Source organism: Haliaeetus albicilla, chromosome 16 (genome assembly GCF_947461875.1).
Source record: "Haliaeetus albicilla chromosome 16, bHalAlb1.1, whole genome shotgun sequence".
Lineage (NCBI taxonomy): Eukaryota > Metazoa > Chordata > Aves > Accipitriformes > Accipitridae > Haliaeetus > Haliaeetus albicilla.
The window spans coordinates 3,627,781-3,647,510 of NC_091498.1; the positions used below are offsets into that span (position 1 = coordinate 3,627,781).

The 19,730-nt window shown below is 49.4% G+C and overlaps 2 protein-coding genes across 3 annotated transcripts; both read left to right on the top strand.

Moving 5' to 3' along the window:
- The first annotated feature begins 127 nt into the window (after positions 1-127).
- On the top strand, positions 128-16,159 carry ELOA (elongin A). The gene is made up of 11 exons (XM_069803083.1): positions 128-299; positions 5,593-5,649; positions 6,276-6,394; positions 7,288-8,503; positions 9,813-9,927; positions 10,299-10,454; positions 10,904-11,001; positions 11,281-11,461; positions 12,008-12,119; positions 12,420-12,571; positions 13,170-16,159. The coding sequence occupies exons 1-11, from the start codon at positions 228-230 to the stop codon at positions 13,229-13,231; spliced, it is 2,340 nt and encodes a 779-aa protein (XP_069659184.1). The 5' UTR covers positions 128-227; the 3' UTR covers positions 13,232-16,159.
- A 442-nt stretch (positions 16,160-16,601) lies between these two features.
- PITHD1 (PITH domain containing 1) lies at positions 16,602-19,639 on the top strand. 2 transcript variants are annotated; one of them, XM_069803095.1, is made up of 6 exons: positions 16,603-16,827; positions 17,030-17,073; positions 17,238-17,315; positions 18,275-18,379; positions 18,881-18,989; positions 19,217-19,639. In XM_069803095.1, exons 1-6 carry the CDS (start codon positions 16,639-16,641, stop codon positions 19,316-19,318), a joined length of 627 nt encoding a protein of 208 aa, XP_069659196.1. In that variant the 5' UTR covers positions 16,603-16,638; the 3' UTR covers positions 19,319-19,639. The 2 variants fall into 2 exon arrangements, with proteins under 2 accessions (XP_069659197.1, XP_069659196.1); XM_069803096.1 differs by lacking the exon at positions 17,030-17,073 and having other exon boundaries at positions 16,602-16,827.
- Positions 19,640-19,730: the final 91 nt, after the last annotated feature.

Genomic DNA, 19,730 nt, shown 5'->3' on the forward strand with positions numbered 1-19,730 from the left:
CAGCACTCAAGATGGCGCTGCCCGGCTCCCCCCCCCGCGCCAGGTCCCAAAATGGCACCCGCCGAACTCTTGCCCGCAACCGCCATGGCCGTCACCACGGCCGGGGCAACGGCTGCGCCGCTTCCGTTTCCTGCCCGCAGCCAAGATGGCGGCAGCAGTAGGGAAGTGCCGTGTGGCGAGCGGGCGGTGAAGCCGCTTCCGCCGCGGCGGCCTCTCCAGCAGTAAAAATGGCGGAGTCGGTGTTGGAAGTTGTGGGCAAGCTGCAGTCGCGGCTGGCGGGTAGCTCGGAGCCCAAGAAGGTGACGGCGGGCGGCGGGGCGGCCGAGGCTCCCCCCTCTCCGGCGGGGGTGGCGCGGCGGAGCCGGGGGTCGGGAGGGCCCGGGCCACCCCGCGGAGGAAGGGGGGCACAGGGAGCGGGGCCGGGCCGGGCCTGCCCTCCGCTCCCCACCCCCGCCACCCCTTCCCCGAAGTTTCCTGCCCGGCCGGGGCCACGGTCCGTGGGGTGAGGCGGACGACCCGCCGCCTCCGAGCCGCGGCAACGGGGTAGGCCCGGGGGGGGGTTGTCCCCGGTGGGAGCTCCCCCCTCCCCGTGTTGCTGCCAGCCTGGGCTGGGTTCGCAGGCCCCCGGCTGTCCCACGGGAGACCCGCTGCGGCGTCCCCCCGTTGCGTGGGGTCCCCCCGGGTGACACGCGGATGGGGTGCGGTTTGAGAGGCAGGCGAGCGGGCAACGGGAGAACTTGCCGGAAGAGTCTTGCCCTGGTGACGTGTTCGTGGTGGAAGAGCCACGGGTGCCCGGCGTGAGGTGACAGGGAGGTGCAGCCCTGCCGTGGGACCGGGGAGGGCCAGGACCACGGCAAGGCCACCACGATCGTCGGGGAGTTGGGGTCCGGGCAAGAAGTTGCTGACTTTTAACTCTGGCTTTGGGGTAGTTGCTTGATGCCTCTTGCCCATCTCCACGAGGGAACGTGTCGGCTGCCAAAATGTGCTGCCCGCAGCAGCTGTCGCGGAGCGGCTGCCCTGCGCCCGCTGCCCTGATCTGTGCTGGTGCTCCAATCTGTTCGGTGACATTCGGCCGCGTCTGTCGCTGACAGCAACTCTCCTGCTGGGCACCAGGATTCTGAGCTGGTTTTTTTTCAACTGAAATTTAGAATTAGGGTTGAGCTCAGGTGTGGGCCCAGCACATGCTGTTATCCCATTCTCTAGGATGTCATATTTGAAAGGGGGAGCATCTGTTGTGACTATTTACAGGTGTTAGCTTTGTGTTTCACTTAATTCATGTGAAAGAGGAGGCAGTGAGGACTGTGCAGCCACTCTGCAAATTTTGTTTAACTGAGGCAAATGCCCGCAGAACCGCTCGCTTTCCAAGACCTCGCAGCACCCGTGAAAAAGGCTGGATACTGAAGTGCTCAAGTGCTGACCTTTTGAAATGGAGGCCCCTGTACCCAGTTCCAGCCTAGCTGGGGGCAAAGTGATGGGAGGGTCTGGTTCCTTTTCTCACCCTCTCAGCCAGGACTAGAGCAGGATTTAACCAGTGGTGCCCCAAATGGAGCTGAGGGACTGCTGAGGAGTCAATTCCAGGGCGTCTTGGACTCCATGGTGCTGAGGGCATGCGCAAGACTTCAAATATTGGCTCAGCACGCTCTGCACAGAGAATTAGTGCTCCTGTTTCCTGACCCTTGTGTCAGCTGGGGGCAATAACTGCTTGTGTGTGTTTCTTGGGCATTGTAAGTCTTTGGGCGCTATTTGCACAGGCTAACTCTTTCTCCAGTAACCTTGTGGTGTTCAGTCATTTCTTCCTCTGTTGATCATGTGCAGTTTTGCAAGGGGAGGGAGAGGTGATAAGCATTCGCAAGCTGTCACTAGCTAGGATAGTGACTTTAAACCTTTTCACTTCCCCAGCAGAAACGTCTGGTGACCTGTACTCTTTTTATTTCTGATAACTTTTCAGCTGTATCATCGGAAGTGTTATTAGTGTTTCTAGGCTTGAATTTAGTTGCTGTTGCAATGTCTTGATAGATTGTGTATCTTCTGAGCACCTTCCTATGTCAGAAAATGGCTTTCAGCTCTTCTGCTGTAACTGTTTCCACTACAGTTCTGTAGCAGCTACAGCTTTACCCTGTCAACAGGACAAATCCACAGCACCTCTGGGTGCTAGCCACACGTTACACCATTTCCACTCTTCGGTTTTCTTGCCTTGTCCTTTTGCAATGTTTTTTCAGTAATGTGAAAGAATAGTATTTGCCCATCATTGTGTACAACTTTATATTGCCTTGCTGAAAGATGTTAAGTATTAATATTGGTTTTGGGTGAAAATTGGGCTGCTGGCACAGAACTGTATGAGTGAAACTTTGGACACTGTCGTAATGGTTTGGAAACGGTCTTTTTTCTTTTTTTTTTTTCAGCAGAGAAGGTACAAGCTCTGCTGCAGGACTGAGGGACAAAAGAGACTAAGGGAAACATGAACAAGAGAGCATCCTCACGGAGAGGAAGAGGCCAGGCTGTGCTGTAGTAATTTGATGTTTATGTGTGTTGTTAGTGTTGTAATGGTCTGGCTGACTTCTTTTAGAAAAAGAAAACAATCCATCCGTGTTAAAACTTTACTGGAGCTGGAACTAAGTGAAGGTTTTATAGTTTGTGTCTTGTGGCTGATTGACTGAAACTCTACACTGGGGTGTTTTAGAAGAGCTTTCTCATATGTATTTCATCTGGTGTCTAGCAGGATATGAGCCTTGTGTTTTCTGTCTTCTACCTGGTCACCTTTTTCCCATAGGACTTGTAGGATCTCAGTTATTTCTGATATGAGCTGCCAGATTTGAGTCTGCTTGGCTGACTTCAGCTGAAGGCAGTGAGGTGTACTCCATCAGCTTGTTTCCATAGGAAGTACAGATTAGTACAAGTTCTTAAGCCTCACTGCATCGGAGTTGTCTCACTTGGTGCGTCTCATGCACATGGACCTGTGGTCCACAGAGGTCGCAAGCAAAGCAAGGTTTTGCTGTGCTCTATGAACACAGCTCCCAAATGTATTCCTACTCTGATATTGCCAGGCTGCATGGCACTTGGACAGCGTCAATAAACACAGGTTTTGATATCTTAGATTGTCAGATAAGTGCATTACTGATGACGCAGGCAACAAAAATGCTTTGTTTCCTGACAGCGTCATTTTGAGATTTACAACTTGTCTGGGAGGTCTGCTGAACTCAAACGATGTTAACATTTTCAATGAATGTGCAGGTATAAAAGCTTGGTAAAGTGACACTTAAGCAAAAGTATGTGTATGGTGGCCTCTCAGAAAGCCAGCTCTTGGCTTTTTTTTTTTTTTTCAGATGTGTGGAGGTTTCCAACCATTGACTGCAGTGGGTGTGGAATAAGCCAGTTTCCTGTGAGACATGTTTTGGATCAAATGTGTGGGTCCCCTGGTCTCAAACTACACTTCCCCTGGCTATACAAAATCCAGAGATGGCCTCTGTTGAGGATAGCACTTTTCTTCTTGGAATTCAGCCCTGAAGGCAGCAAATAACTAAAGAGCAAAAAAAGCTGTGAAAGATGCTACAGTGGGATGTAGCTAGAAAATAATTGGGAGGCTTTAAGAATACCATAATGAGTTTTCCCTTGACTCTTACTCTCATGGTGGGATTTCGTAAGCTCTGAAACAACCTCTCTAGGAGAGTAATCAGCTTACAGAGATGCTATTGTTTTATTATTGCCCTGTCTTACTCTTTTTCTATCTGGTACAAGATCTGTCCTTCTTCCCCTCCTTCCTGCTCCCTTCCAAACAGGACCTTTGCGCACACTAGTCCAAGCCCCTGTGTTACTGATGCCAGAAGGATCTTGACCTTCCCAGAGGCATCCTGACCCGTGAGCCCTGGCAGGCCTTGCCACAGCAATTTGAGGGGAGGCAGCAATGAGCTGTGTCTGCCTTTGCTGCTTCTGTTCAATGGCTTTGCTTGCTAGTGGGCTTGTTGAGCCGCAGTGCTGGCAAAGTAACAGCAGTTTTGAAAACTGAAAGGATGTTGGGATTGTTTAGCTTAACTGGCTGCTTCTCCCCCTGCCCCATCAGTTGAGGTAGGTGGTGGAGCATGTTACCTGCCTCAGATCCCTTGAATCCTGGGGGAGACTCCACGTTACCATGAGCCTGGAGTTGCAGGGACAGAAGGCTTGAAGACCTGGTTAGCTGTGGTTACAGCACAGCTAGAACTGTTGCATTCCCCTCAGCATCCCAGCTAGAGAGTGCTGAAACACACTGTTACTGTTGGTATTAGTGTTTCACTCTTCTAAAACAAACAAGAAAACCTAAACCTTCAGTCACAGTAATTGTCCTAAATATAATGGAGTAGTTTCTGGTGAACAGAAACTGTCCTGTGGTTCTACTTAAGCTAGATGAACCCTTATCTCTGTGTCAAGTATTTTCTCTCTGAAAGTAATCGCACTCTTCAAATAGGTTAAAAGAACTTATTTCCTTCAAAAGGAAGGAAACCTCTAAACCACCTTGCACAGTGGAAGTGGGGGTGATTGAAATAGCTTAGGCCAACAGTGCTAATTTGAGCATGAGCGCAGTGCTTTAAAGAGAAGATCTTCTGGATTGGGGACAGCCCTTTGTATGGCATATAGCATAGCAGTGCTGAACAAAGCCTGGGCTGTATAGGGGCTATAATAATGGGAACGCTGACAAGGCTGGTCTGTGGCTATAGCTGAGCTGTGGGAAATAATATGAGGGGCAGTGGTGCTGTCGGAAGTGTGCTGCCATGTACTGTAACTAAAAAGTTGGTAGACATCTCGGTGAAGTGATGTCCCAAACCGCCTGGGTGGCAGAGGTGCCAGTACATCCCTTCCACCTGCAGCCCCTTACTGGGGTGCAAGTCGGAGAGGGCTCCTCTTCCTTCCCTGGCCCGTGGAGCAGCTGTACGTGCTGGCAGGGGCTCACTTGGCAGCACATGTGTGGAGGAAAACAACATTTTTCACTGGTGTATGGTGAAGGGAAAGGAAAAGAGTGAGGTGAGAGGCAGCGGTTGTGGAAGGGATCAGTTGCCTTTTTAGCACAGACTATAGCTGAGAGGAGAGAGACTGTCAGCAGCACTGACAGAGTGGGAGGGTCTGGAGGGAAGGTATGGGTTCCCTCTTAGATCATTAAGAGCCTCTAGATATCTATCTGCCCTCAGTGTCTAGCTTGCAAAACTTCAGAAATGACTCAATATTTTTCTCCCCTCTTCTCGACAAGTGATGCGATTCTCAGCACCCCCTTCCAAGAGTCACAAGCTTCCGAGTCCTTTCTTCCACTTGCTGTACAACAGTTGTGTGTGTGTCTGTTACTGATGCTTTAAGCCGGAGTTAAGCTGCAGTCCTGTGTGAAGAAAGCATTAATATTTGAGTGTGTTTTAAGATTCTCAGATGGGCCCTCGTAGGCAAAGAGACATTAATTTCTTTACAGTTGGTCCTCATGTTCAGCTTCTCAGGAGTTTGATTTGGAGTAAGATAGCAGCTGTCTGCCACTTGGATCTTTCTAACAAGCTCTCGCGCAGTGCAGAATTTTCCTTTCTAATTGCAGTATGTGGTTCAGTATGACAAGTCTGAACACTTTCCTTCTTGTCTCTGCAGCTGCTGAAAAGTCTGAAGAGGCTGTCTGAGTTGCCCATCACAGTTGACATTCTTGTGGTAAGAGCTGTGAAATCTCTCACACTTTCATCGTGTCTGTCAAGTCACTGGATAACTGTTTGCCATGGAAATGCTGTTTTCCTTGGAACAGGGTGTGTTGTCTCAGCCACCTGCAACAGCCCGGTATCACAGGCGTGATTGTGATAAGGTTCTAGAGATTCTGTGAGTGTGTCAGAGCAAGTGTGAAGCCATGGAGGACAGTTTGTCATTCTTGGTTCTTCCAAAAGCTTAACACTTGACTGGAATATGAGAGGTGGAGCAGTTCCTAACAATAACTGAATCAGCATGAAATTAGGAAGTGCTAATCCTTAAAATTGTTAGTGTCTTCTGTCTTCAAGCTTACTAACAGTCATGGTAAATACTAACTTGGTTTATTAATACAAATAATTAGTGTTTGACGAAGGTAGAATTAAGTTGTCTTTGATTTACAGAACTGTAGTAAAAGATACAATGTCTGCTGAAAACATAATATATGTGATATCTTTGCTGTTAGATCAGGGAAGTTTATTTCTGCCTAGCAGCCATAGGTAGCAGGTTAACTTTATTCACTTTGTAGGAAATTTAGCAGAGGTGAGAATGCTGACTATTTTGCTAAGATGAATTCATGTCTTGGCTCTCTCATGAAGGAGACAGGTGTTGGGAAGACTGTGAACAGTTTACGGAAGCACGAGTTTGTAGGAGACTTTGCGAAGAACCTTGTAGCCAGGTGGAAGAAGCTAGTGCCAGTATCCCAAGAGGCAGACAGGTAAGTGAACCTGTTTGGTTATCTTGATGGATAAGCTTTGTTATATTTTTGCAGTGGAGATTATGAACTTCTCTGACCAAGGAAACAAAGTGAAGGCTCTGGAAAAACTTTTAATACAAGTGTGCTAACTCTGCATGGGGTTTTTGCCTTGTTTTGGCATAAATTTCCTGCCTCTGCTAGCCACAGAGCATTGGGTTGCTGATGGCTGCAGTTTTGTGTGAAAGCAGGGGCCAATTTTCAAGAATTTGCAATTTGATGAAGAGATTAACAGTAGATGCCAGAAAAGCGCCCTTCACAAAGCAAGAGATGCAATCTGCTTGCTTCCCATTTTATGATGCTGAAGAGAGGATGTTCTAGGCACAAGTAAAGGAAGTGGCTTGCTTTGAAAGAAGGCTTTTATGTGCAAAAATCCTATGGAAACTGAAAGTTAATGCTAGCAAGCATGTTGCAATAACAAAGCTGTGTTGAACCCGGCAATGAGATAGTTTAGATGTGGGTGGTAAAGACCCAGTTATTCATGATAATTTCAATGGCTGTGGTATCCCTGCATGCTTAACTGGCAAACTGGGGGACATGTTTCCCATAGGCACCACACAGCCAGGAGTGTGTACATATGGGGAAGTCTCTGTATGCATCTGTCTCTGCTTCCCAGTGAACTGTGAAGTCTCTAGTCCTAATAAAAATGCTTAATCAATTCCTGCACTAGAAATGCAGTTTCTAAATCCCTGAACGTTGCTGTGCCTGAGAGAATTAGTGGTATTCTTGGCACAAAACTAACAAATACAACCCTAGTCTTCAAGAAAGGTTCCCGTCCACATGGTCCATGGGGAGTGGCTCTTTTCATTCATATTGGCAAGTTTTAATCTAACTATTTTGTTTTCTTATCCCTTCAGAAATAACCTAGATTCTGAAGACCGTGACTATGAGAGGAGCAGCTCAAGCAAAAGGCATCAAGAACCCTCCCTCAGAGAGGATGAAGAACCTGACCAGGAGTATTCAGAACCCTTCCAGCCATCTTGCAGCCAGTCCTATAGCCCAGATCACAGGGAAAAGAAGTCCAAAAGGTATCCTAGGCCTGAGAGAGCCCATGAGACTTACGGCTATAGCAGCCACGAGGGGAAGGGTTGGGGCAGATCTTCCCCAGTGCTCTCTTCAGATCAGGAGTACTCGGACTATGGACAAGCTGTGTCACCTGAGCCAAGTGAGAGCCCTCAGGATATGTACACAGACCCTTATGCCTCTGAGGAGCAGGAAGAACCAACAGTATTTCATCGGAAAGCCAGTAAAGGCCACAGCTTTCAGGAGAAGTTGGGGGGAGGCCGGGAGAGGAACCCTGGTGAGTTCTGCAACAAAGGGAACATGAGTCGAAGCAAAGAGCACAAGTCTTCTCACAAGAAGCAGCGACTTGATGGCAGAGGGGAAGACAGGACCTCTGCCTTCAGCCCAGAAAGATTGCACAAGACCTCTTTTAAAGAGCAACTCCAAGAAGCCCCCATGGCAGGGAGCAGCAAGGAGAAGCAGAGGATGTCAGATGGTACCAAGAAGGAGAAGAACCGAGAAAGCAGTGCCTCCAGAAAGGAGAAGTTGCACATGTTGCCACATTTGGAAGTGTCTTTGGACAACCATGTTAAGAAGCAAAAACATCGGGACTCTGAAAAAAGCAAATTGGAAAAGCCCAAGCTGAGCCTGGAGACCTCTAATACAGAGCAGGAGAAACGGAAAGCTGAGAGTGACTCGTCAAATAGGATTAAAGAAAAGGGGATTTCTGGGAGCTTAAAATCTTCAGAGGGGAAGCGCAAAGTCTCCGATGTGGACAAAAAATCAACAGGCTTTTCCTCAAATTTTGGGGAGGGGGAAGCAGAGGATGAATTTGAACAACCTACAATGTCCTTTGAGTCATATCTCAGCTACGACCAGCCCCAGAAAAAGAAAAAGAAAGCAGCCAAACCCTCTGCATCAGCTGGGGAGAAAGACCAAGGGCACAGCAAACAGAATGGATCCAAAGCCAGTACCAACAGCTCAAGCTCAAGTCGGAAAAGTCCAAGCCACAAGCGAACAAGTGAGAAAAAGGCAGAGAAGAAACTACCAGAGCCTCCTCAACCAAAGAGGGTAAGGTTTGAAGGATCTGAGAGTGAACAAAGAAGGTGGGATCAGCTGCTTTCAGTCCTGCCATCTGGGGCTTAATAGTTTTCCCCTTGGAGGTGCTGGGCTGTGTTCTGCATCAGGGTGTGCTTGCGGTGTCTCACTGGTATCTAGGTCTGTGACTCTTGGTTCATGCTGGGAGACACTGTGTTTCATATGCCGTGTGCTGCAGGCATTGCTTCGTCCTGTTAGAGTGGAAGTCTGCTGGAAAAGTGGGTGAAGAGGGAGGGTAAAAAAGAAATGCAATAGGTAAAACCCTGTTTATTCAAAAATGGAGAGAGTAAAAGAGAACACCTTCAGCTAAATACTCATGAAAGCATATTGGACATGATACACTTGTTAAGCATGCAGACTATCTCTAGATACGAGCCAATGTAGAATGGAGCCTAATATGCAGTGCACCTCCACCTGCTAGCAAGGTTCCCATGTCTCTCCTCTCAAGTATTTATGCTTCTCTAAAATGGACCTTTTTTTTATCTGTGTCAGTACTACAGTTTTGTTAACTAAATCTGTTGGTCTCGAGAAATGGGAGAGCTGGTGGTACCATGCAGCTTATTCTAGATGACAGATCTTCTCTCATGAAAGCTTGAAAAATGAGCAATATTTCTGTAGGTGTTCATTGCAACCTGGGTGCCAGGGTTTTGTATATAGATAGGGACTAATGTGCAAAACCTTTACTCCTTAATCTTTTTACTCAACTTTGAAATGCTTTGCTCTTCAAAAAGTGTTTTTATAATCTTAGCAGCATTTTAAAATTCTGCCGTGCTATTCATTCTAATAAGTGCCTCATATCAGTTTTAGGTTTTCCTCAGTTTGTGAGGTTCCCCTCTCCTCTACCACTGCAGAGTTTTTTTTGCAGGAGGGAGGAAGAAGAGACAGAATGGGTAAATGAGTGTTTGAGATCAAGGAAATGTTTCTGCCAGCTTTCTCTTCTGTTTTTTGTGTAGTTCTTTGCATTGTTAATCTGACTTGGGTTCTTGCCAGAGGCCTTCAGCACTGAACCTAGTAGGTTAAAGATGTGGATGGCTCTTGTTGGAGGGAGCTGAGTGATTCAGATCCCAAATTTTGGCTTCTTTGTATTAACAGCCTAGGCAGAGCCACAGTAATGTGGCAGAAGTGCAGCCTCCCCCGAGGCTATTTCCTGGTGCAAGCTGGTAAGTATTGAGTGACTTACTCAAAATATCAAACAAAGTGCAGTTCAGTGCTGTTTGTGTGCTGGCAGGATGTAACATTCTCCTGTATTCCTGGCTTACTTGCATGTACATCCTCCTTCCAGATACTTTTAGATGTGGTACCAACATTACCAGACATCCCACTGCCCCCGATCCAGGCCAATTACCGCCCTCTTCCTTCAATTGAGTCCATTACCTGCTCCCAGACAAAAAGGAAAGGTACGTTGGACAGGAAAACAGGTTTGAAATGGGCTGCAGCCATTGTTTGTGGGAGGGAGTGGATGCTGACTGGATTCCAGTCTTTCTGTTGGGGTCTGGTGTCCTGCCTCTGATGCCCAGAGCCTAGGTTTCAGAAAAAGGTAGCTGCTTTCCCACGTGCTGTAGCAGAAATGAGGAAGATCCTTTGCTGACCCTTTTTGAGGTTTGGGCTTTGGACTTGCCCTTCCTGTACTAGGTTGCAGGTCTCTTAGAGAAGACTTTACCTTCTAGGTTGCTTCTGGATGACTCCAATTTGTGTCTCCTGTGCCATTTATCAGGGTGGGCTATCCTTTTCTCTGTTCCCTTCTTACTCCAAGTCTTTCACTTTACAGCAGTCTCCTCACCAGTGGAAGAGAGCGAAGCGGGTTTTACAGGCCGCCGGTTGAATTCAAAGATGCAAGTGTATTCAGGCTCTAAAACTGCCTACCTCCCAAAGATGATGTCTCTGTATCAGCAATGTATCAGAGTCCTCAGTAACAACATTGACTGTAAGTACCTTTCCTCATCTGTCTTAGTCATGTTGCCATGCAGGTAGTACTGAAGTCTTGGTAAATTGTTTGTATATATCCTAGCAGCATCTGGCTTGGAACATGTGAACAGTTAGTTGCCCCTTGTCACAAGACAAGCTAACTAATATGGGACATCTCACTGAAAGCTCAGGTGCTGCAGTAATCAGACCCAGCATGCTTTCAGGGACTGCTAAAGCACTGGCAATAGTGGTAAACAGATCCTTGATCCTTCCGCAGGCACTTCTTGGAGTTATTGGTGCCTGATGACCCACTAGAGCTATTGCACCTATGATTCTTTTCTCCTTCCCCTTGCAATGTGTAGTGGCGTGCAGCACTGCTGGTTTTTCCACTGCATTTCAGGGCATCAAGCCCTTTCCTTGGCAAGGAAGGAGCAGGATAAATACTCTGTGCGTCTTGCTTCTCTCTAGCAATCTATGAAGTGGGTGGTGTCCCTTTCTCAGTGCTGGAGCCAGTATTGGAGAGATGCACCCCAGAACAGCTGTATCGCATCGAGGAATGTAATCACGTGAGTGCCTGGGCCTGGGGAAGGGGTAGTGATGTGGGAGTGATGTTCTGTACTCATCTGCAATAGCAGAATAGTAAAGAACAATGCTCTTTACAGTAAGAGGTGGCTTTTGCTAGTCCTGAGTTCCCGGATTTGCCGTCAGCCCATCTCTTGCTGCAAGTTGGCCCCTAAGCTGTCTTGTCCTCTGGTATTCCAGTGACACTGGCACTAGCTGGTGCTGAGGGCGAGGAGAGTAAAGGTGTTGGGAGGGATCCCAGCTTACACGTGGGTTTGTTTCAGGTCCTTGTTGAGGATACGGATCAACTGTGGCACAATCACTGTCTCCGAGACTTCAAGAATGAGAAGCCAGAAGAGTTTGAGTCCTGGCGGGAGATGTACCTTCGACTTCACGACGCACGAGAGCAGCGGCTGCTCATGTTAGCACGGAACATCGGCTCAGCTCATGCCAACAAACCCAAAGGTAAAGTAGGGCTGAATAATCAGAGAGGGGTCTGGGAATGCTGCCTAGGGGATATCTTTGTGTGGGGAAGATCTTTTGGAATGACTGGTTTAAATCTAGTCCAATTTAGGAGTTGCTTAGCTCTGTTCTTTATGCAGTGGCCTTTGCTTAATGGCTTAGCAGGCTCTCGATTTCATCTATAGTGCTGCTGATGCAGACTAGACAGAGCAATATTTTACAGCAAGAACATGTAGGTCTGCAGAGGCACCTCCTGTTCCACAGTGGTTTCTACATGCTGGGGTTGAAGAAAACCAGGGTGGGGGGAAGCATTCCTGCTCTTTTGCTGAACATAATGAGAACTACTGACCTGATCAGTCTTGATTTCTCACAGCCCATATTGTGACTGCAAGAGGTTCAGATCTTAGGGAGGAGGCTATCACCAGAGCTTTGGAATGGATGGATGGACTGGGGAGATGTGGTTGGAGCTTGCTGTAATAAGACAAGCACTGAGGAGCCTCCTTTATAGTAAGGTGGATGTAAGCAATGTTTCCCTCTGGCCTCCTACAGGTAGAGTGGCCAAAATGGCGTTTGTGAACTCTGCAGCAAAGCCCCCTCGGGACGTACGAAGGAGACAAGAGAAGTTTGGAACTGGAGGACCTCTTCTGCCAGAGAAGACCAAGTGAGTGTTTCTCAGTAGCACTTGCTGTTTAGGGCCTCTTTTCCTGTGGGCTTCTGCCAGCTTCCCCCTGAAGTTCTGCATCCTGGCAGAAAAGGATACTGTGTGTCTGGGAGGTCCTTTTGCAGTGAAACTTGTAACTGAAATAGCTTCTTTCTTGCTGGGAAGCCTGGAGATCCTGGTCACTGCTGGTTCCATGTGGTATCAGCCAAGCTGCTGTTAACAAATGTGGCTTGTGTCTGAAGAATTGCATCAAACCACAGTGACTCCTTTACTGGAATGTCTTTCCCATCTCTGTTTCAGAATAAAACCAGTCCTGTACACATCTAGCAAAAGCCACGCTCGTGTGAGTGAGGAGCAGTCCTATGATGGGCCCAGCACCAGCAGTGCCCATTCTGTCCCATCTTCGGGTAGCACCTTCTCCTCCTATGACCCCAGGAAACCACCAGTGAAGAGTAAGTACAAACCACAGAACCTCCATGTGGTCTCCTAGAGCTCCTTCTTTACAAACGCACAAATCTGCTGCTTCTGCTGTAAGAGAAATCTAGGCTATGCAGGAGGGTTGATGTTGGCGGCCTCTCTCCTCTCCATAAGGAGAGGGTGATAAAGTCTGTTCAAACTTCTTGCACAAGAAAAAGCATAGGGAAACATCCAATTCACTTGCCTGCTCAGTGCTGACTGTATCAGGCTGTCCTAATGGTACTAGTGAGGCAGAAACCCTGCCTTACCCCTCCTGCTGTCCTTCTGTGTCTGTCCAGCTGTTTGGAATAATGAAATTGTAATGCAGCTCCCTGGAGAAGAAAGAAGGGAGAGTTTAACCAGAGAACTGTGTTCTTGTGGGGCAGAAAGCAGAGTGGGCTCTCCTTGGTCTGACGTGAAAATACAATAGCCTATGATCGGAGAGCACACACGCCTGCTGTGCATCTGTTTTGCCAGGGCTGCAGTTTTGAATTGCTCTCTGCTGTCCTAGTCTGTGACTGCTGCTTTAATGCACGGGTTTGGGTTTTTTTGGTTTTGATTTGGTGTTTTTTTTTTTTTCTTTCCCTGTTGCAGAAATTGCACCCATGATGGCAAAGACTATCAAAGCTTTCAAAAACAGGTTCTCTCGGAGATAAGTTTGCAGTGCAGGTCTGGGACTTTCCCTCTCGTGGGGGAGTGGCACTGAAGGGGGAGAAGGTACCCAAACAGCTCTTTTCTTTGAACTTTTTGGAGGCTGCAGCTGCTGGGAGAAGCTTTGATCTGCACAAGACAACAGCACAGTATTTTATCTTTTATTCTGGTCCTTTTCTCAGTGTCAAGTCCCCCTCTTTTTCCCCTGCCCTTAACATCCTGTTTCTAGTTTTGTCATCTGTCAAAAGAAGGGTGTACAGAATCTCCTGACGCAAGAAAATGTGAAGTCTTGGCACCTGCTGAGAGTGGAAAATCCAGAGACTATTAACTATTTAACCTTTTAATAAATTATAAAATGGTTTTAATTAATATTTTGCCCCTCTATCCTGCTGGTATTATTTATGTTGCTCCCAGTAGTCTTCCCCCCCTCCCAATCCAGTACACGGGCCAGCCCTCCTGTGACTAGAGCTGGCAGGAATCCATCTGTCTGAGTGGATACTGGGTGTCATGGGAGTCTTTCCTCGTGATCTGGTACCTGCTGGGCCCAAAGTCCCTCCTGGACTCTCTGGAACAGGTAGGACTGGTGGCCCATCTGCTCGTCGATCCTTTGGCAAGCGCATCAAGTCCTGAGGCTTTGCTCTCGTGTATGTTAATAAAATTTTAGCTCTCAACCTTCTCTCTGCTGTTACTGTAGATCTTGTACGGATGCTTACGTTGTTGTGCAGGGATGTCAGGAGCCATTGGGGACTTTTTCTCTGCTGCTGTTGTCTTCTGCTGGCTACTGGGAATAAAACTACGAGGGGTTTAGGGAGAAATTTTACTGTGCACCAAGTCAGATTTTAACTTTTTTTTTTTTTGAGAGAGAGAGAGAGAGAGACAGGGGACTTTGCCTCTGGAACTGAAAACAGTTTTTAAATATCAATGAAGGCATCAGTTTGCCTCTTTTAGTGGAAAGAAGGAATACTTTTATCTTGTTTTCTGTGTGGAATAGGGAAGGATTTATTTCTGTTCGGAAGCTGGTGGTTAAATCCTGTCTTTCCCCTGTATGTTTTGCTCTGCCCCCCTCTTTGGAAAAAGCAAGGATTTTAGTCTTTGAACTTGAAACCACTTGACTGGGGTTGGAGGGAAGTGAATAACTGAATGTAGTTTGTTTCTAATGTGTGCATACATCATAGCAGGAGTTCAAAAGCTCAGTTGTACTTGGTGTCTGAGGAACTGGAGCTCTGGAAGGAAAAGGTGTGTGACGTGACCCGGCGGACCTAGGGGTTGGCGGAAGTGTGAGGAAGTGCCCTGGAGCACAGCTCCTCTGGGGAGGTCGGGAGCCTGAGTGATGCATGAGGTGATTTCAGGTGGACTTGCTGAGGTCGCTGCAGAGAGCAGGGAGCCGGACACAACTGGGCACTCACTATTAAATGTGAGGCCTTATTGTGGTGAACATTTCCGCTTGTGGGTTACGTCTGCCTTGAAAGTGAACTTACCCGGAGGTGGTGCAAGCAGAGGATGGAGTTGTTTAGACCCAGGTCATGTGGTGAGGGAGCCGGCCTCTCTGTTAGGGCTCAGAGGTCCGACTGGATCGGAAAGGGGGGAGATTCTCCTGTTCCAAGCCATATTTGCTGCCTAGGACTAGGACGTTGCTGTCTAGGTGGAAAAGGTGCTGGTAGTGGATGCTGTTGTTGGTAGCTCTTGAGAAGCTCTGCTGCTGGCTTTCTGTGGCTGCCAAATCCTGAACTGGTGGAGTTGTCTGTGCGCACTGACCAGGGGAAACCTTGCTGTGAAGAGTCCTCCCTGGAGGGCTCTAGAAAAATCCCTGTATGCTTCTGGTTTCTGTTGATTTCTTTCTTTTTCTCCTTTTTTCTTTCTTTCTTTCTTTGAAACCATTCTGAACACCTGTCTCTTGTTTATGTTCTTTTCCTGTTTTGAAGGTCTTGGAAAAACGTTCTCAGACTCTCATGTGCTGTAAGTTTGTTACAGTCCCAGATGCTTTAATGTTACCGTGCAGCATTTCAGTGTGTGTTGTGCTGTAAAATAATGGCTCCTTACTCTTGCATTTTTGCTGTATTTAATTTTGCTGTATTTTTAATTAGATAACAATATATTATCTTCTGCTGACCGTTGTGCTACCATTTATTTCTCCTCTGTACTTGGGGTAGGGGCAGAGGGGAGGGAAGGGGAGCCTGGCATTGTGTTCAGGCCCCAGCGGAGCCTTGAGCAGAGGATCTGGGTGAGGCCCGAGAACAACCTTGGGCACTGCTAAAGTGCCACTTAATACTACAGCTAGATACTCGGATGTGGGTATTGCCCAAAGTGTTGCTGTTACGGGGTGATGTACCTTGCTTCTTGGAGCAGCCTCTTTGCTCTAGGCTTTGCCAGCTGTGTCTGTATTTTAGCTTAGCTGGATTGCAGGGGCGGGGGGGGACAGAGAGGATCAGATGGGATGCTGTGTCTGAACTGACTCTGCTCTGAGTGGGTCCCACTGGTCTTGGGATCGATGCCAACTGCTCTTGCTTCTCTCCCTTTTGCTCAGGCACTGAAACTGTGCAGATGGAAGAGGTGGGCACCAGTCCTCAGCAGGGAAGGCAGGAGGGTTACTGCCATGAGACACAAACTAAGCAAAGTCTAGGGTAAAAGTGCTTGCGTTGTTCCCAGTCTCTCGGTGCCCGGGGTGTTACACTTGTGCAATTTTTCTGTGCTTACACTACATGCGAAGGAACTGAGCAGAGCTGCCTCTTCCCCCTTCGCTGCCCCGCTGGTGGTGGGATGAGTAATGTGGGCAGGAGGGGGAGTGACTTTGACTTGCATTTGTATTTTGGTCCCCAACTGTGTATATACAATTTTCTATGTTCCTTTTTTTGTGGTAACTAAGATGAATATTTTAATTAGATAAGTTATATGAAAAGAGGAAAACCATGTCTCAATAAAAGCCAAACACTGGACGGCGTCTGCTTGTTCTTTTCTGTCTCTGAGCAACGACTGTTAAACACGCTATTAGCAAAAACTCGGTGGTCTCTATGGCCCTTAGGAGGGCTTCTGCTCGGGTATCGCAGCGCCAGCTGGGGAAGGGGGGGAGGGGATGCTCCCTTTCCCCCTCCTGGCCGAAACAAGCCCCAAGTCTAAGCCGCAGCCGGCGCTGCTGGAAAGCAGCTTTCCTTCTCCCCCAGCGGCTGGCACTGCTGGTGCAACCCGGCCTTCCCCGGGGTCGGTCCGAGGTCCTGAGCCCCCCCCCCGCCCCGTTTCCCGCTGCTGCTGCTGCTGCTGGTGCTGCTGGGTCCAGCGTGGGGAATTTGGGGGGGGGGGCGGGGCGAGCACGTGCGGCGCCCAGCACCGCCCCCTGGGGCGGTGGGCGGGGCCGGCGGCTTGTGCGCAGGCGCGGTGGGCGGGGCCGGCGGCGGTGGGCGGGGCCGGCGGCGCAGGCATGGCGCACGGTCACGGGCGCTGCTGTTGCTGCTGCGGGGAAGCGGCGGCGGTCGGCGGGGATGGCGGCGCGGCCTGGGGGCTTTACCTACGGATCGACCGACAGCGGCTGCAATGCCTTAACGAGCGTCGAGAGGGCAGTGGCGCTCTCGTCTTCCGCGCTTGGGAGGAGCGGGGTGACCGAACCCAGGTGGAGCCCGGGCCGGGGGTCTGCAGCGGAGCCGGGCGGCGCCGGGAGGGGGTGTGGGACTAAGCGAGGTGGTGGTGGGGGGTCCCCGCCTTACCCCTGAGCCCCCTCCGAGGTTATCCGCCCCACTGCTCCCTGTACTCACCCCCCCCGTGCCTCCCTGCGCAGCTGGGGCCGGCCCTGACCTGCTCCTCTCTCTCCCCAGTTCGTAGAAAGCGACGATGATGAGGAGCTTCTGTTCAATATCCCGTAAGTCCTTTCCCTGAGCTCCTTCGGCATCGTTTTGGCTGCTGACAGGGCTTATTTCTTGCCTTTTTATTGCTGGGAATGAGGCACGTCTGCGTGCTGCTGTGTAACCAGGGCTGATCTGGAGAGAACGGAGATGAAAATGCCGCTTCTGCGTCTCTTGGCAGGTTTACGGGTAATGTGAAATTAAAAGGAGTAATTGTGATGGGAGAAGATGACGGGACGCATCCAGCGGAGATGAGACTGTAAGTAAAATGAGCGTTAACTTGGCCAGAGCCTAAACTGAACTGATTGACTCGTAGCTAACGAGAACAGCAATTCTCATGCTGTTGGGTGCCTGAGCACCCAGCAAGGGTGCGCAGCGTGGGAGAACGCAGTGTTACTCTGCAGCAGCTCCGTCATCCCAGGGCCTCAGGAGGAAAAAGAAACCATAACCTGTACAGGGATGAGCGCGGCTGCTTGCTGCCTTTTTCTCTAGAGAAATGAGGCACCGATTTTAATTAGAAGAGAAGGTTTGGTTGGGACACTGGCTGTGCGTTGTGAAGAAATCAACCTGCTGCTGGCTTAGCTGGCTGCAGAAGGATCGGTGGGCCAAGAGGGCTTACGCTTTGGGGGGAAACTGAGGCCTGGAAGGGAGGGAGGGACACAAGTGACGGAGTGTCCTGCAGCTAGGTGAGGTTTGTAAGGCTCTTGGCAGCGGTCCTGCCGTACTGAGCCACATGGCCTGCTTTAGCTCCTGATGGGAGAGAAATGCTTCTTAATACTGCCTTTTTTTTTTTTTTTTTTTTAAATAAAAGAGTATTGAGTACTCTGCAGTTCTTGCTTGTGGGGAAAGAAATACACCTTTATCAAGCCCCTATTTTCCTTGGTCTGCAGTGTACCGGGTCTGGGTTTCTTCATGTACCCAAGCATGCCGAGATCTGTATCTCCCCAGCTTTGTTCCTCGCTCCTCCTTGTTATTTCTTCAGGGTGTTGGGTATTCTGGAGCGTGGTGGTGCTTTGTGGTGGCGCTTTGTGGTGGCGTTGGTATCTTTTCCCTTAGAAGACAAAGCAAATCCATTTTCTTACTGTTCAGAAGAATCCGGGTAGCGCACTGCTTGGTAGCTACTTAAACTTTAGCAGGGTAGAGCTAATGGATGGGGAGGAAACCAATTAGCTGACTTGTATGTTAATAACTTCCTGGGTTTCCTCCCTCTCTTCCCAGGTTCAAGAACATTCCTCACATGTCCTTTGATGACACAGCCAGGGAACCGGACCAGACGTTCAGCCTGAACCGGGATCTGACAGGCGAGCTGGAGTACCCCACCAAGTACGATGCAGACCCACATGCCTGGGGGGTGCAGAGGGCTGCTCCTCCCGAGCGCAGGTGCTGCGCTCGATCCAGCCTGCTGGTGTGCCACCGAATTTTAGGAAAGTGTTAGCAGAGGGCAGTTCCTTCCCTTGCATCTCAAAGCTGCCCACAGTAGAATTTGTCTCCCTGGCTCTGTCCTGCCCTTGTCAGGTGAGAGCTCTGGTCTGAAAACCCCCTCCCTGGAGTCAGGGGGGTGCCTGTGCCTGTGACCCAGGACTTTTTGGGGTGCAGAATCATCCTGGTGTCATGTCACCTGCTCCTGGCCCCAGCGACAGCTTGTTGCTAGCCTGCTCGCCACAAGTGTGAGGGAAGCTGCTCCTCCTGCACCCTCAAGTTGTTTGCTCTCAAGTCTGACTTGGGTTAGGGTAGGAGCTCAGCACCATGCTGCGAGGAGGTGGCAATGCAGCAGAGTGGTAGCCTGTACGCACAGCTCCGGTTTCAGAGTGTGTTTTCTTTCAGAATTGCCCGTTTCTCCAGTGTTTCCCACCTCTCCATCCACTTCCCGAAGAACTTTGGAGCGGAGACAACAAAGATTTTTTATATAGGCCTGAAAGGAGAGTGGACAGAGGTAGGTAAGAGCAGAGATGAGCAAGACTGTGCTGGTAGTGTAAAAAGGGCTTTAAATCATAGCTTAAGTTGAGCTCTAGCTGTGGCGAAGAAGTGGGAACAGTGCGGGGGGGGTCTGTGGTTGAAAGTCTGTAAGATGGGAACCTACTCAGCTCTTGCCAGTCAGGTGTTTTAGGAGGGACTTGAATGTTGCTCTCCTCTGGACTAACGCATTCCATCTTAACTCAGGCTCATCGCCATGAAGTCACCATCTGCAATTACGAAGCATCAGCAAACCCAGCTGATCACAAGTTGGAACAAATCACCCCACAGACTCACTTCATCTCCTAACAGTGCTGTCGGGAATCTCCCGAAGGCTCTGGTACAAGTGTATGGATGTGACGGGCTGACTCGGACAGAAATGGCTTCCTGAAGTACTTGGAGAGTGTTGGATCAGCTTTACATTTCGGTCTTTGCCTTGGAAAGCAGAGCGCCGATCGCGTGCAATGCCTGTACGAAGGTGGCCGCTGAGGGCGGCGGCGCGTTGGGTCCCGCAAGAAGGCAGCAGATCTGCTCTCGTTAACGGGAGACTCGGTCTTTAGGCAGTGGCAAGCTCGTGTCTGGTATCGTTTCCTTCTCTGACTGTCAATAAAACACGCGCTGAGGTGCAGAGCTCCGGCTGCGGCCTGGTCACCCGCATCCCTGTCCCTGAACGTGGGTCACAGCCTAGTGTGCAGAGCGGCCCTTCTCCCCCCAGAGGGAG

What these genes read in the sequence shown, in the direction of transcription:
- PITHD1 (XM_069803095.1), top strand. Translation starts at nt 16,639, where the DNA reads ATGGCGCACGGTCACGGGCGCTGCTGTTGCTGCTGCGGGGAAGCGGCG. An exon ending in GAGCTTCTGTTCAATATCCC is followed by an intron (nt 17,074 to 17,237) that starts GTAAGTCCTTTC and finishes GTCTCTTGGCAG; the next exon opens with GTTTACGGGTAATGTGAAAT. An exon ending in GAGCTGGAGTACCCCACCAA is followed by an intron (nt 18,380 to 18,880) that starts GTACGATGCAGA and finishes GTTTTCTTTCAG; the next exon opens with AATTGCCCGTTTCTCCAGTG.
- ELOA (XM_069803083.1), top strand. Translation starts at nt 228, where the DNA reads ATGGCGGAGTCGGTGTTGGAAGTTGTGGGCAAGCTGCAGTCGCGGCTG. An exon ending in AGCCTCCTCAACCAAAGAGG is followed by an intron (nt 8,504 to 9,812) that starts GTAAGGTTTGAA and finishes TCCTCCTTCCAG; the next exon opens with ATACTTTTAGATGTGGTACC. An exon ending in TCATGCCAACAAACCCAAAG is followed by an intron (nt 11,462 to 12,007) that starts GTAAAGTAGGGC and finishes GGCCTCCTACAG; the next exon opens with GTAGAGTGGCCAAAATGGCG.